This window comes from Dermacentor variabilis, chromosome 3, assembly GCF_050947875.1.
Source record: "Dermacentor variabilis isolate Ectoservices chromosome 3, ASM5094787v1, whole genome shotgun sequence".
Lineage (NCBI taxonomy): Eukaryota > Metazoa > Arthropoda > Arachnida > Ixodida > Ixodidae > Dermacentor > Dermacentor variabilis.
The window spans coordinates 43,842,694-43,856,296 of NC_134570.1; the positions used below are offsets into that span (position 1 = coordinate 43,842,694).

Consider the following 13,603-nt stretch of genomic DNA (forward strand, 5'->3'; position numbering starts at 1 on the left):
CACCCTTATGCAACATGTGTAGTGGCAGTATATATACGGAGGATAGAGTACCTATTGCCCAATCGACGTCGACAGCAAATACAGATTTCTATTTTCTGCGCACTCTGTGTGGATATCCTATACGAATTAATGATCTTACACATTTATCTATGTATATAGTACACATATGCGCTATCATTTAACAAAACAATAGATTTATAAATGTGCGGGGAGAGGAAGCTTTCTGCGAGACGTTTATAAGCTGTAGAAATGTAATAACATTGAGGCAAGGCATGTCGGGGTCGTAGCTTCGCCAAAGCCTTTATATCGGCTGTCGGGGCGTGTCAGCGTGGCATGCTGTATGCTCTGCGACCACGCTCAATGGTTACCGCGATAGCGTCAGATCGCGGATGAACGCGCACAAAGTCAGACCTCAGCTTGGTACACAACGGTATCTGCAGGTGTAGCCGTGTCTATGGTTTCACTCTTCAGCAAACACCGCGGTTTGCTCAGTTTGGTGTTGCGTTTTCTACAAAAGAGAGCGCAAGACAAACCTGGATACGAGAGAGTAAGACGTATTACACACACACTTGTACGGGTCTTCTTATTCCTATGACCTTACGCAGTAGTTAAACCGACGGACCGAATGATTGGCATATGAAGACGCAGCAGCGACCTTGGTGTTTACAGCTTTGCATCGGCGTTCTAAGTCACGACGTTCTTAGCGACAGGCCTGTCGCTTCAAAAACACTGGACGTCGCGATGGACAGGGCTTTGATCATCGAAGGAAGGGCGCTGACCGCGTATTAGACTTTTTTTTTTCTCCATAAGATGAAAAGTAGGGAGTCACATACAGTAGCCCCCATCTCCCAACCTTGCATTATTCCCATTCAAGGCATCTAACTCGGCCTAGTCGAACATATCTCTCCGTGTTGTGTCGCCTTAAAACGTAGATCAAGTTGTTCATCGACAGAGAACTCGGCCACAAGGCACCACTTTGTAGCAACATACATGTGGCATCAGTGTCAGGCGATGGTGGGAGATATCCCTTTGACGACGCGCCTAACCATGCGATTGTAAACATTTTCCCTTGAGCGTATTCCTGTTTCCACGCAACCTCTCTAAAAAGGCCACTGGTATCAACGGACCCCCCGCACTCTAGTTGGCGTGTGGAATTTGCTAATGCACCTGCCGTGCAATTACGCTGTTGAGCGCTGTAATTTTCCTAACGATGCTCTGAGAGCCGGTCTGTACACGTATGGTATAGTCGAATGCCCGCCGGTATAGTAGTGCCTACGATGTACATCGCGACTCGGAAAATCAACGTAAGCAGCGACGAGCGCGAATACATCGAAGGTCGGGGACATTAGCCCTAGTAAACTGATTACACCGATATTTAGGTAATTGGGTGATAACGTATACTACGATACCTCCTACTTGAAAATAAAATAAGTGCGCTAGTGCTATAAGTGGTAACCGAACGAAAAAAAGAAAAGACATCGTCGCCGTGGTACAACAGGCACTTTGCTATATACTATAGGTTCTGGCGCGAAACAGGTTTTAAATTGCCCAATTATATGCCCCCACCATCGGTTTATTTACCGCAAGATTAATCACCAATTAGCGTTCTACAAACTGACGAGAAGGAAACAAACCAACAGAAAAAAAAGGAAAAAGATGTGCACGCTATGCAAACGCGGTAACCGTGGTGTAAGGAATTACCGGCGGCTTGCTCGCCGAGGTCTGGCGTCAGACCAAGCTCGGAGGTCCCGGCCGGTTAGGCTGGTCGGCTAACCCTTCGACGCCGCCGAGGCTCTCTGTGGCAAGTTTGCGAGTTACCGGCTGAAAAATACACGCGCGCACAACGTGAAACGAATGTAAAGTTACTTCTGCTGTCAGTGGCTGGTATTATTTGGCGTCTACACTGTTGGGCAAAGCGTGAAGAAATGGTCGAAAAGCAATATAATAAAACTTCGTGTGCAATTTTACGTTCATTTGCATGCGAACGTTTGTACGTGACTCCGCTAGCTTGCAACGCATTTATTCAACGTATAATCGTCTGAAAGCTACGCGAAACGTGACTCAATGCTTGTCTCAAACCCAGCGTTCCTCTTTCTCAAACCTTATTTTCTTAGCCTGAGGGGCAAAAACTTGTTGACTTGACTTCTAGGACGTTCTTGACTAATGTTTTTGCCAATGCTCACTGATGTACGTAGTATCTATCTATCTATCTATCTATCTATCTATCTATCTATCTATCTATCTATCTATCTATCTATCTATCTATCTATCTATCTATCTATCTATCTATCTATCTATCTATCTATCTATCTATCTGTCCGTCTGTCTGTCCGTCTGTCCGTCTTTCCGTCTGTCTGTCTGTCTGTCTGCGCCGTTCAATACTCTTGCTACCTTCCTTTGCTCTTACTCCCTTCTTACTCCCTTCTTTACTCCCTTCGAATACCTGGCTAATTTCCAAGCGTGTCAGGCTCTCACTCTCCGTTCTGCTCGACAGTGCAATGCTTCCAGACCTGCCAGGAATTTTCATCGAATTGCTCCCGGAAAATTGCTCGCGCGGGCCCTTGCCTTAATGGGTTGCGGTGATCCATTATTGGCGCGTGCATGTATACGTTCGCTCGGGCTAAAGCGACTGGGTGCCGTGACGTCGACATCGTTCTCTTTCCGGCCTAAATAAACTCGATTACTTGTTGATACACGAAAGTGCGCGCTCCAGGATACGGCGGAACGGCAACGCCGCGTGGCCAGCTAGGCGTATCCGTCGCAGCTCGTATACGCGTAATGAGAGTCTGCGGTTTTTTTGGAAGCTTATCATTACGTCGTCATCGCGCGCCACGTTAATTCTCTGCCCCCCACGTGACGCTTTTCTTTTTCTGCTTAGTTTATACCCACATTATCTGCGCCGCTCGCCTCGCGCAGTTTATTGCTCTTTCTCCGGCTTACGAACTATTATTGTAGTTTATCTGACGTTTCGATCCGTTTGTTTTCTTTCATAAGCAGGATACGGACGCGAGCTCGTGCGGTCCGTGATCGGCGGGCGTTGCCGAATTTTCTCACGCTTTTGCAGTAGTTTAGGTGGAGTATTTGGAGAATCCGATTGTGGCCGGTGTGTGCGGAAGAGAGCGAGAGATAAACAAAGGAAAAACAGTGCAGTATACTCTGATTGGCCCCAAAAATGTCAATTGACTCCGCCCTTCGCGTCTGAGCACATTGACACCTCGCCCACGTCGCAACGCCTTCGCGAGAGAGCCGTCCAGAGCCCTCGGAACCGCAGCAGCGCCTCAAGTACGGGGCCGCCGTTGCGACTGTTTCTGTCGCAAAGCAGCGTCCTTCCGGGGGCAGAGGGAAAAGAAAAGTTCTGTGCTCGAAAGCGCGTGAGTCGCCTCTGCAAAGGCCGTTGTTTAAGTTCAGATCTTTCTTTCTTTCTTTCTTTCTTTCTTTCTTTCTTTCTTTCTTTCTTTCTTTCTTTTCTTTCTTTCTTTCTTTCTTTGTAGTAGATGATAGCTGCCGGAAGAGGAGAAAGAACCACTCCCGTGCTATTTACACGCCTACACGAACACGGCCTCTGCAGAAGCAGTCACGTTCAGACGTCGACAGCTGTCAGCGCGTGTGCGACAAATGGCCCGAGGCTATATGCTGCGGGCCAGAGCAAGAGAAACAAAGGCCACACGAAGAAACCTGAACGAAGAAGTCGGACGTCGAAGGTGCACGGGTTGCTCAAGCGAACGAGCAGAATAATAGTATGCCGAGAACAGCAACACGGCACTGAGGTCCTGGAGAGCAATTAATGTATGTCCCAATCCAGTCATCTGGACATCTATCCTTGACCTGCAGGTTCGCAGGAAACTGCCTTACGAGGCACACTTAGTTCAGCGTATCAGCCTAAGCGCTCGGCGTTGAATTCAAGCACTCGAAGCTGCGGTATTCGGCGTGTGTGCTTCACCGGCCACTCTCTCGCAGCTCAGCAAGTTGGTTGCGTCGCGTGAACTCGGAAAGGTCGAGGTCCGCCGGTGTAACGCTACCGAACGCGGTTCCCCGAGGCAGGCGAATTTTTCCGAGCTCGGCTCGTGGATACCTGCGCTGCCGCTGTACGCGCACGAGGCGTATAGAGGCGTGATCCGAAGCTGATCAAGACGGGGTGCTAAGCAGTATAGTGAAATGCTTCGTGTGAGGTCTTAAAACAGAGCCCAGACCTAGAAGAGGGGCCCTTCCGTCTTTCCGCACACACACATGCACACGCACCAGGTAATTTCGTTCCCCGAAGAGTTCTACCATAAATGCACTTAAAGTGATCTGCTCATTGCCCCGTCCGCCCCTCGATACTGCCCCCCCCACCCCCCGCTATACCCGCTTCTATGCGCACTACACACACACACGTCGCGTGCGCCGCGAAAGAGTTAGTCGAGCGCAGGCGTGGTGCGTATACATCGATGGGGCAGCGATTGCGACTGCCCGCCCCTGGCCTCCGTGTCAAGATGGAGGTGCTTATTACGGGAAGAGTGTTTACATTTGTCTCGCGGCTTCTGCGCGCGTCTTGCACGTACGCGCTGGCCGCAGAGGTGGCGAAGTGGGGAGGATGGCGCATAGGTTGGCGAGGCTGCGAACTGAGGTGAGGAAAGAGGCGCCGCTAATGGATCTCCGTCTCGACTTTTTGCGCCGCTTTCCTTAATAACAGCGTGCTGCGCCCGCCGCGAACGGGGTAACCTCATCGGAGCCAACCAGTGCGCGTGGGCATGCGGCGCGGCTGCGCGCATTTATCTGTACCCGCGCACCTGTTACGATTCTTTGGCCGCGGTGTTTCTCTCTTGTGTTGCTCGGGCGGCTCCCCAATATTGATTTCTGCCGCCTGTAGGTCGGTCGGTCAAACCACTGACCAGAGTGTTAATGGTTTGCGGCATGCAGGCGTGCGAACTGATTTCCTCGGAGGGCGCGCGTTTCGTTTGCCTTTAGAAAAGGCGTGTATACCCTTTGGAAACAAACCACATTCCTGCACGGCACATTGATCGACGAGGTCGCATATACGTAGACATGCCGGTCTCGGTTGTCGTCGCCGGTGTTTTTCACTTTGTTTGCCGTAATGCGGCCTCCCTCCATGTATAATAGCAAGGACTTATTTTCCAGTTTTATGAAGAGCTTTATTCTTCTCCCACCACTCCCGTCAAATAAAGAAAGAAAAGAAAAAATCTCTGAACCACCCAACTATGCAAGGAAGACAACTGAACTGAGCGACCACTTCTGAATACGCGGTGCATGCTATCGCGCCTCTATAGGAGCATGCATTCACGTGCTGGAAATTCCGTCTCTTTTTTTTTTTTTACTTGCGATAGCAAGTTATACTTAGTGTTTGCATTAGCCTAAGAATCCTCTTGTTTGAAGCTTTTTGTGTGTCATATGGGCCTCCGAGATGTGTAATCACGCAAAATTTTACTTGCAATGTCAAGGCACGCTTACTATTTGCACTGTGCGGTTCGTGTCAGCTTGTCTAACGCATGTAGTGCATATTATGTCTAATTAATTCAAAAACTAATCGCGAAAGCTTTACAAAAAGGGAAAAGACGCACAGTTGCGCACGGAAGTCTCGGAGGCAACAGCTGTCACTCGTTGAGTGCATACTAGATGGTGCCACCGCACTGCGCCGCAACAAACACAGCGTCACTAGGGCGCGTAGCATCTCAGCCTTGCGAGTGCAAGTCCTTTCAGACGCAGTTTTATACGAAGATTCTTTAGCTTCGTTTACTTATCTCTGGTCCCCTTTCTCCATTTCTCCACTCTAGGGTGGTACACCAGCTGCGACTCGAATAACACTCCCGCCATTTCTCGTCTTTCTCGCTCGTCGCTGACCCAGGCGCCGTCTTCTTTCGTTTCTTCGCAGATCACTGCCATCCCAAGATGCCCCGGTGCACGAATGGCGCCTGCTTGGACAACCTGTGCTACTGTAACGACGGCTACGGAGGCAAGGGCTGCGAGATGCCAGGTGAGGAGAGCGACCGCTGTAGTGAAGTGCAAGCATACATTGTACTGCCACCTATAGCGTTGACGAGACGGCACACTTTTCGGCGTTTCACACGTATTTGAAGAGGGAATGTACGAGGCGGGCCTTTTCGTATAGCCGCTATGCTATCGTAGCCACACTATTAGACATCGGCCAGTCAGGCCTATGTGGCACCGGCCACGGTCCACCACCTTCGTGGGCCACCCGCCTTGATCACGGGGAGCAATTTTTTATAATTAATTTCCTTGATGTATTTGGGATAATTTTTATATAGTTCGAAATTTACGCCCTTTGATAGCAACAGTAAAGCTTGAGGTCAACACACACTTTTTTATCCGTTGGGAAAGAAATAAATGCTTCAAATAGAGCAATGCAATTCTCCATGCATGTGAGTTACCTGACATACTTTGACTTGATTCCCAAGTACGTTTCTTTTTTTAATTTTTTTGTCGTTGAACAACTGCAACCATACTTATTTCTGGTTGAGTAATTTACTTGAGACTCCGTATTTTGGTGCCACTTCTTTTTTTTTTTTTATTGTACCCTTAGGATAGTGCATGAATATGAGATACACCAACCTGCCTTGCCCTAGAAATACTGCTGTAGCCGGAATCCAAAGAGGAAGCTAAATAGTTTATTACCAAGAAGGTTGTAACTTTTATCTTGACTATGCTAGTAAGTAATCTAGCGTTTATTATTATTATTTTTTGTCTACCTGTCTGCGCCTTTTCATCCCGGTGTTACAAGTAAGAATGCGTTCTTCTAACCCGAACCCATTGTCCCATGCTCGTCACTTAAGAGCAGGCTGTTTTTCTGATCGACTTTTCTTCGCACGCTCCTTCACGCACGGATCGCGTCCGCAGACGAGAACGAGTGCAAGTACAGGCCGTGCGACGTGTTCTCCCACTGCACCAACACCATGGGCAGCTTCTACTGTTCCTGTTTTCCCGGCTACGAGGGAGACGGCTTCGACTGCCACGGTGAGTCGACGTGTATACGCCTTCGTCTCGCTTTATTTCAGCTGCACCGTCGAGCTATACAACGTGTGGTGGCAATCGAACTGCCACCGCTGATCATCTTCAGGCCTAGCAGTATCGCGGGAAGCTGCGGCTGTCACGCACATACTGCGCTTAGTTAAAAAAAAAAAAAAAAGAAAGCAAAGCGCTGTTGTCATCGGTCGAAATGTGGATCCATGGCCTCGGCTCTTAGAAGGATGCCGATGTTTTCTTTTTTGCTTTTTTTTTTTGACGAGTTGGGGGTTGTTTCGTCGCCCGCGCACTATCGTTGGGGCCTTCGTCGTTGGAATAAGCACAGTGACGAAAGAGAGAGAGTAAAACATCTTTATTAATAATATTTGAATGGCGAGAGCAGTGTGGGAGGAACCCTCAGTCCAGGATCCCTAATATGATTCCGGCGATGTTTCAAGCCCGTGGTATCACAGCTCGGAGGGCCTCGGGAGGTCCGTCGCGGAGGGCATCGTCCGACAAAAGACTGCCGATTGGTGGTATACACACTGCTGAAACTGGAAGAGAGCTCGTGGGGATGTAGACCACCATGTATATAGGTATGCGAAATACGGGAAATATATCATTGGTCTCCATATATCGTCGCCCGTATCCTTGTCTTATTAAAGTAGAGCGTAAACATTTATTTTCAAATCAACGAGATTCGAGTCCGGCGTCTCTTTAGTGGGTCTGGGCACCCGCCGCGGACGCGGTTCCGAGACCTTGTCTCGAAACGGCTTCCTCGGCTCGCTGGGCGGCTCAGAGTTGTGCTGTCAGGTTCGAGCTGAGCAGTGCGGTCTTCCAGCGGAGAACGAACGTTTTGAATGTCACTAGTTCGCAACGAAGTCGGCTAGATTGCACCTCTAGTCGGAGCGTATAGGCTACTACCGGGAGTCTAAATTTGTCGCTCTTATAGGCGGTAAGTTGTATATATCTCTGTCACGCAAGAAAGGCAGGACGGGTATAATATCACGATATCTTTTTTCTCCAGATAACATTTTCTTTCATATTTCCACCGCTCCTGTACCAGCCAGTATTGGTGATAACATGGGTGGTGTGCGCCACTCAGGTACAGGGCGAGCGGGTACATGATAGCAGAAAAATTGCTGCATTAACTGCGGTCAGACTTTCCTCTACACGGGCCGTTTCTGGAACAACCGCGCGCCAGCCGGAAAGAGGGGCACGGAAATCGACATTTTACGCCCTTTCCGAAGATGGCGGCGCTCGAACGCTATGAGAATTTAATGCGTACTCAGCAACCAGGATCGCGCGCGGAGGTCGAATTACGCGATAGAGCGTTGAATCGCGGCACGAATTATAGTACACTCTTCGAGGACAGTGAAGCAGTAACTCAAGCGTGGTTCTCACGTCGTTCTCGTGCGTTTTAACGCTATACTCACCTAGTGGATAAGCACGCTGTTTGATTTGTCGAGGTCAGATTCGCGCTGTTCGCAGCACTGCACGCAATTAAACGAGTCCCGGCGGCGCGTATGGATACGTGTACAGCAGGCAGGTGACGAGAGCGGGGGTGCATGGAATGCCTAGATTGCAAGCCGCACCTCACAGCGCGTCAACGGTGGTCTCATCGCTAGGGCCTCGCCCGCGTCGTGAGGATTGAGGGGGCAGGGCCTTGAACTTGTTCCTGTCCAAAACATCTCCCTCTCGCACGCTCCATGCGTAGTGTCATCGCGAACTCAAGTTGACGCGTCCCCTGTCAAAGGCGCGGTGTCTTTTTTTTTTACAGCGACGCTATAGTTTGTGAAAAGTCCTCACTTTTCTTTCTTTTTTCCCCCCTCTCTATAGCTCTCCAATCCGTGCGTGAACTGTAATCACCGCATTAATTATCAGCCTGCAATTAACCCTGCCTGCCGGGAACGGTCGCGGACGGGAATATGTCAGTAAAGCTTCTGTATGGGGCGAGTCGGTACGTGTCCGGGTAAAAGAGAACAGCGCAATCCGGCACGGACCACAAAAAAAAGCGCTTCTGTGCGCGTCCCCTCTCACTTTTTTGTGGTCATCATGGTTTACGCTATTCTCTTTTGCCGGGAATATGTCAAATCGATGAAATCGAGGGTCTCAAGCAACCTCGTCTTGTCGGGAAGGATTACACACAAACGCTATACCAAGGCCAGATTTGTTAAGAAATGTTTCGACTCCCATACATGAGCCGAAACGGGAGGATTAAAAAAAAAAAAAACGTATTTTGACAGTGTTTGCCTTACTTGGTTGTCTATACATGCACCACCAGCGTATTATATGTTATTTAGTATACTGGCGCGTTGGTTTACGGACACTTCAGCACGTGCGTACGCCTCAGCGCCGTTATATCTGTGGACACGTGCACAGCCTTAATAATGATTTGATAGCTACGCAATAACCACGGGGACGGCAATGGCCGCAATGAGAATAGTCACAGTAACTATACGACAACAGCGACGAGATCTGCGCGGCAGCTGTTTTTGGACTGCGACGTTTACGGCTGGCGGTTATAACGCTAAGCCTAGCTCGTAAAGCCGGTTCGGCTTGTTTTACGATGTTTTACGAGGTAACGGCAATATTTTTTTTTAAAGCACCGGCCATCGCTGCAACCGAAACAAGCATAAATTGAACAGCTGGGTGGAAGGAAGGACAAGTTAGGCGTTCTTAAACGAGTGCTTTACCGTCTATCCTTCGCAAGCGCAAGAATTTGGGAACACACAGTGGCGACGTATCCTTGCGGCCGATCGTGTCAGGGTCGCCGGTCGACGAGTCGCTGATTGCCTCGCGTCTCGTCACGCGCGGGGGAGACTGACGCTGACCGCGTCGACCGGCAGCTCATTTGCATTCTTCTTTTTTTGCGCGGAAGGACGGGGCGCTGTTACTCGACTGCACGCGCGCGTGCTGTCGGCTCGCGCAGCTTCAATAAAGCGTTCGTTACAGGCACGCAAATGAAGGACTTCGCGGAGGCTGTGTCTTGCCTCGACGCGCTGGTTAATACGCGCCCGTTGTTAACCGCCGTGTCAAGGTCGCCAGTCGCGAACCGTTTGTCGGAGCGCTTAGCCTCGCCTTATAGGCTCGGCACTGACGAACGTTGAAATGGCTTCGAGTGGCCGAGCGAATGGGTGACGAGTGGGCGGGTTGGCCGAGTGGGGTTATTACTTGACGACTTCGCTAATTACTCTTTCTTTTTGCACAGTTTCCTCGTGGGTTTATTAGTTCATCATCCTGCTAATCAGTGGGAAGTTCAGTTGCTTGTTTGAAAAATGTGTTTCGTAGTGTGCCATTTGGCCTGCCAATTAGTCGTGTTTAGTTTTCGTGCTTGTCTATTATCTAGTTATGCAACGTCTGACTGGTCGTTTCAAAGCGCTCCGGCAGCGTTTATAAGGCCGGGTAAGGCAGCAAGTAAGCTTTACTGCTAACATAACTGTCTCGCGTAGAGGTAATTAAGCGCAATTAACTATATTCCGTAATGAGCGCGATTCTCTTATTACATATTTGTTAGACAGTTGGTTAGTTAGCTAGGTGCTTACTTAATTAATCTGCCAATCAGGCAGTCAGCTAGTTAGGTAGTTATAGTTAGGTACTTATAGCTAGCTAGTTAATTCGTTAGTTAGTTGGTTGGTTGATTAGTTGGTTAATTGGTTATAGTTAGTTAGTTAGTTAGTTAGTTAGTTAGTTAGTTAGTTAGTTAGTTAGTTAGTTAGTTAGTTAGTTAGTTAGTTAGTTAGTTAGTTAGTTAGTTAATAAACGAGCACGTTGCAAGGAAGGCGTTCACGCCCTAGTGGGTTGGCAGTCAGCTGTCGCAACATAGAAGTAAGCCCCCCCCCCACCCCCCCACTCCCGTAGCAGCTTAGCTATATGCTCCCTTCCGCTTGGCTTGGCTCCTTCGTCGAACGTATAGCGATCGCCGCACTCCATCACGCGGATCGGCTAACGCCAGCTCGAGCACGCTTCGTACATTACGTTCCTCACGCCTCCGTCAGCATTCTGTCTTTTTTTTTTTCCTTCCTTCCTTCGTTCAAGGACCGTGCGGTAAGCGGCATGCCGGAGCGCGTGCGCTAATACAAAGTTTCGAAACAGCAGACCGCCATCCCGCCGGAGCACGACTTCTCGCACCTCCGGTCGGCGCAGCGGACCTGCTATCTATCCACACTCGGACAGCCCCGCGGACGAGAGACAGCCAGGTATACACCGGCGGTTATACGTGCGTACAGACGCGCCGCCTTGCGTCACGCACGCACAGATTCGGCGTGAAAAAGTGTCCCGCCGAAAAACGGATGCAAAGTGTGTAACCTTATGTAGGAGGCCTCTTCTTCTCTCTCCCTCAACTGTCTCGCGCCAGCGCGCGCGCGGCCGTGTTCGCATAGCTCATCTCTTGTTTCTCCCGAGTGTTGCCCAAGCGGGAAGAGGCGTTCCTTCGCGCCGTCTTCGGTCCCCCCGCCCAAGGTCACAGATGGTTCGTGTCCGCGTACTCGCACGCGTGAAGCAAGAGCGCGGCAGGAAGTAGCATCGTGCAACAGGCTGCCGTCCGGAAAACGATAGCCACAAGTATCTCCGAGATCGACGCTGCAGTAATAACGATCAATCTGGGGCAAGTGCTTCCTCGTCTCGCGTATAGGTACGAGCGAGGAGCTTTATAGTAGAGCAGCCGGGGCCCCGGCCGACGTGGCGTATCCGGTCGCTGACGGGAATGGCGCCGCAGAACGTCTGCTCTGCATTCAAAGCGCCCCAAGTGACAATCAACGCACGTGCACCTACCGTCGGCGACGGATCACCTTTCTCGCGGGGCTGTCTACGCCTCCCACTGCGCGGAGTCCGGTGTCGTAACCGACCGCAGCTTGCGACAGGTCATCAACAAAGGCGCGCATCTCTTTATCCCGACCTCGGCGCCCTGCGAGGCGCTTCCGCGTGCCGTAGGCAGCGCCTGCGTGCACTCGTGTACTGCGGTGAAGAGACAGGCGGCGGCGACTGGGAGAAGAGCCGTTTGTCGTGGCTGTGGGCCACATATTTCCGGCTGAATAACAGGCGCGCCAGTGGCGGCAGGAGTGCCAGGTTTTTTCTTTATTCAATTTCTATCCGGTTGCTCTGCCTCCGCACAGTTTGCCGTGAGCCTATTAGTTTCTTCTTTTTTCCCCACTCTCTATCTTTCCATTTCTCACAGCCCTGAGTCATTTCTCGCGTCTGGAAAATAATGTACTGCACTCATACGCAGCCAAAATTGAATCGTACTGGCTTCTTCAGGAAAGTTTAACATTCTCTGGATTTAAAGAAAGAAATGTATGAATAGACAGTTCGTACACCTGCAATTGTGGCCTCTCGGGAGGTCCGGTTGCGACACGTTGGGAAATGCATCTTTGCTGGCTCGTGGGAGAGGCCGTCAGTGGTTCACAAAGAGCGTTTGTTTAAGCTTTACGGATGCGAACACGTTGTGAAACAACCCGTGCGGTAGTCCTCTGGGATGGGCGTTGGCATGTGCACATTTCTTGATCGGTTCGTTGATTGATTGGTTTATTTGGATGAAATTGAAAATGCTGGCGACTATTATACCACCGGCTTCTGCACAAGCAATGAATTATTCAATTATCAAACAGTGATAACAACGCGGTGATATTAAACAAATCCGTCTGTAAAACACGTTTCGCAATCTTGCTAAAGAATCAATATAGAAGAAGAAAAAGACGCAACAAAATGCCTGTAGCTTCTGCAATTAGACATAAGTCAATCAATCGTGTGAAACGACTAATACAAGATAAATGCGAACATTAAGAAATTCCCTATGTGTTAACACACAGATACGGTATCACTTTCACTGAAGACGTTTTTTTTTAAGGCTCTTACAGTAGCTCACTGTAACGACGCCGGGTCGTTTAGCTATCTTATGTTTACGTTAGTTATGTTTAGTTTAGTTACGCGTCGGACAGAGCAAGAACGATTGGCTCTAATTAAAGAAGCCGTCTTTAAAACGCCACGGTGAGTTCTTGTTTCACGCAATAGAACCGATAACTGGGCGAAGTGGCTTTGAACCGTGGCGAAAATTCTGTGCCCGCAAAGGACGATGAACACACGGTGCTGTGATGGATACACGTACTGACTTGTTTGCGCGACTCTGCTTGTGTCTGTCGTCTTTTCTAGCAGCTGCAGCTTAGTCGCGAGTCTTTCGGGCCGTAACCTTGACGGGTCTCGAGTGCTTAGGCAACAGCCCAAGTTTTATCCTCGTATACGGTACAGACGATACGGGGAAAAGAGCGATAGAATTGGAGAGTTCTTCACTAAACGACCGCCGCATTTGCAACTTGGGAGACGCATCGGAGACAGGAAAAGCCCACCCACTCCTCTTTCTCTCTCCCCTCCCCTCCTTTATTGAGGATGGGGAGAACGCCTTTTCCTGTCACGTGTAGGCTGCAGCACCGCGGTTTGGCTGCGGCTTTGACCGACGCGTCTGCAAAGGATATGAAATGCCGGACGACACCCCACGGAGAGGGAAAGGCGCGGTCATGTGTGTGACAGCTCTTTTTACTAATGAACAGGATACGGCGGCATATAAAGGCTCGACGGACTCCCTAGCACCAGCAGGTTTGTCCAAGACACGTGTATTGTTGAAAATTACTGGCGCCGCGGGGGCGTCGTGGAA

General features: G+C 49.9%; 1 protein-coding gene across 1 annotated transcript in view; it reads left to right on the forward strand.

The window, feature by feature from the left end:
* LOC142575474 (uncharacterized) overlaps positions 1-13,603 on the forward strand; it is a 369,458-nt gene that overhangs the window by 218,238 nt on the left and 137,617 nt on the right. The window contains exons 4-5 of the mRNA XM_075684869.1: positions 5,870-5,971; positions 6,853-6,969. Coding sequence (XP_075540984.1) covers positions 5,870-5,971; positions 6,853-6,969 — 219 coding nt within the window. The remainder of the gene's footprint in view (positions 1-5,869; positions 5,972-6,852; positions 6,970-13,603) is intronic.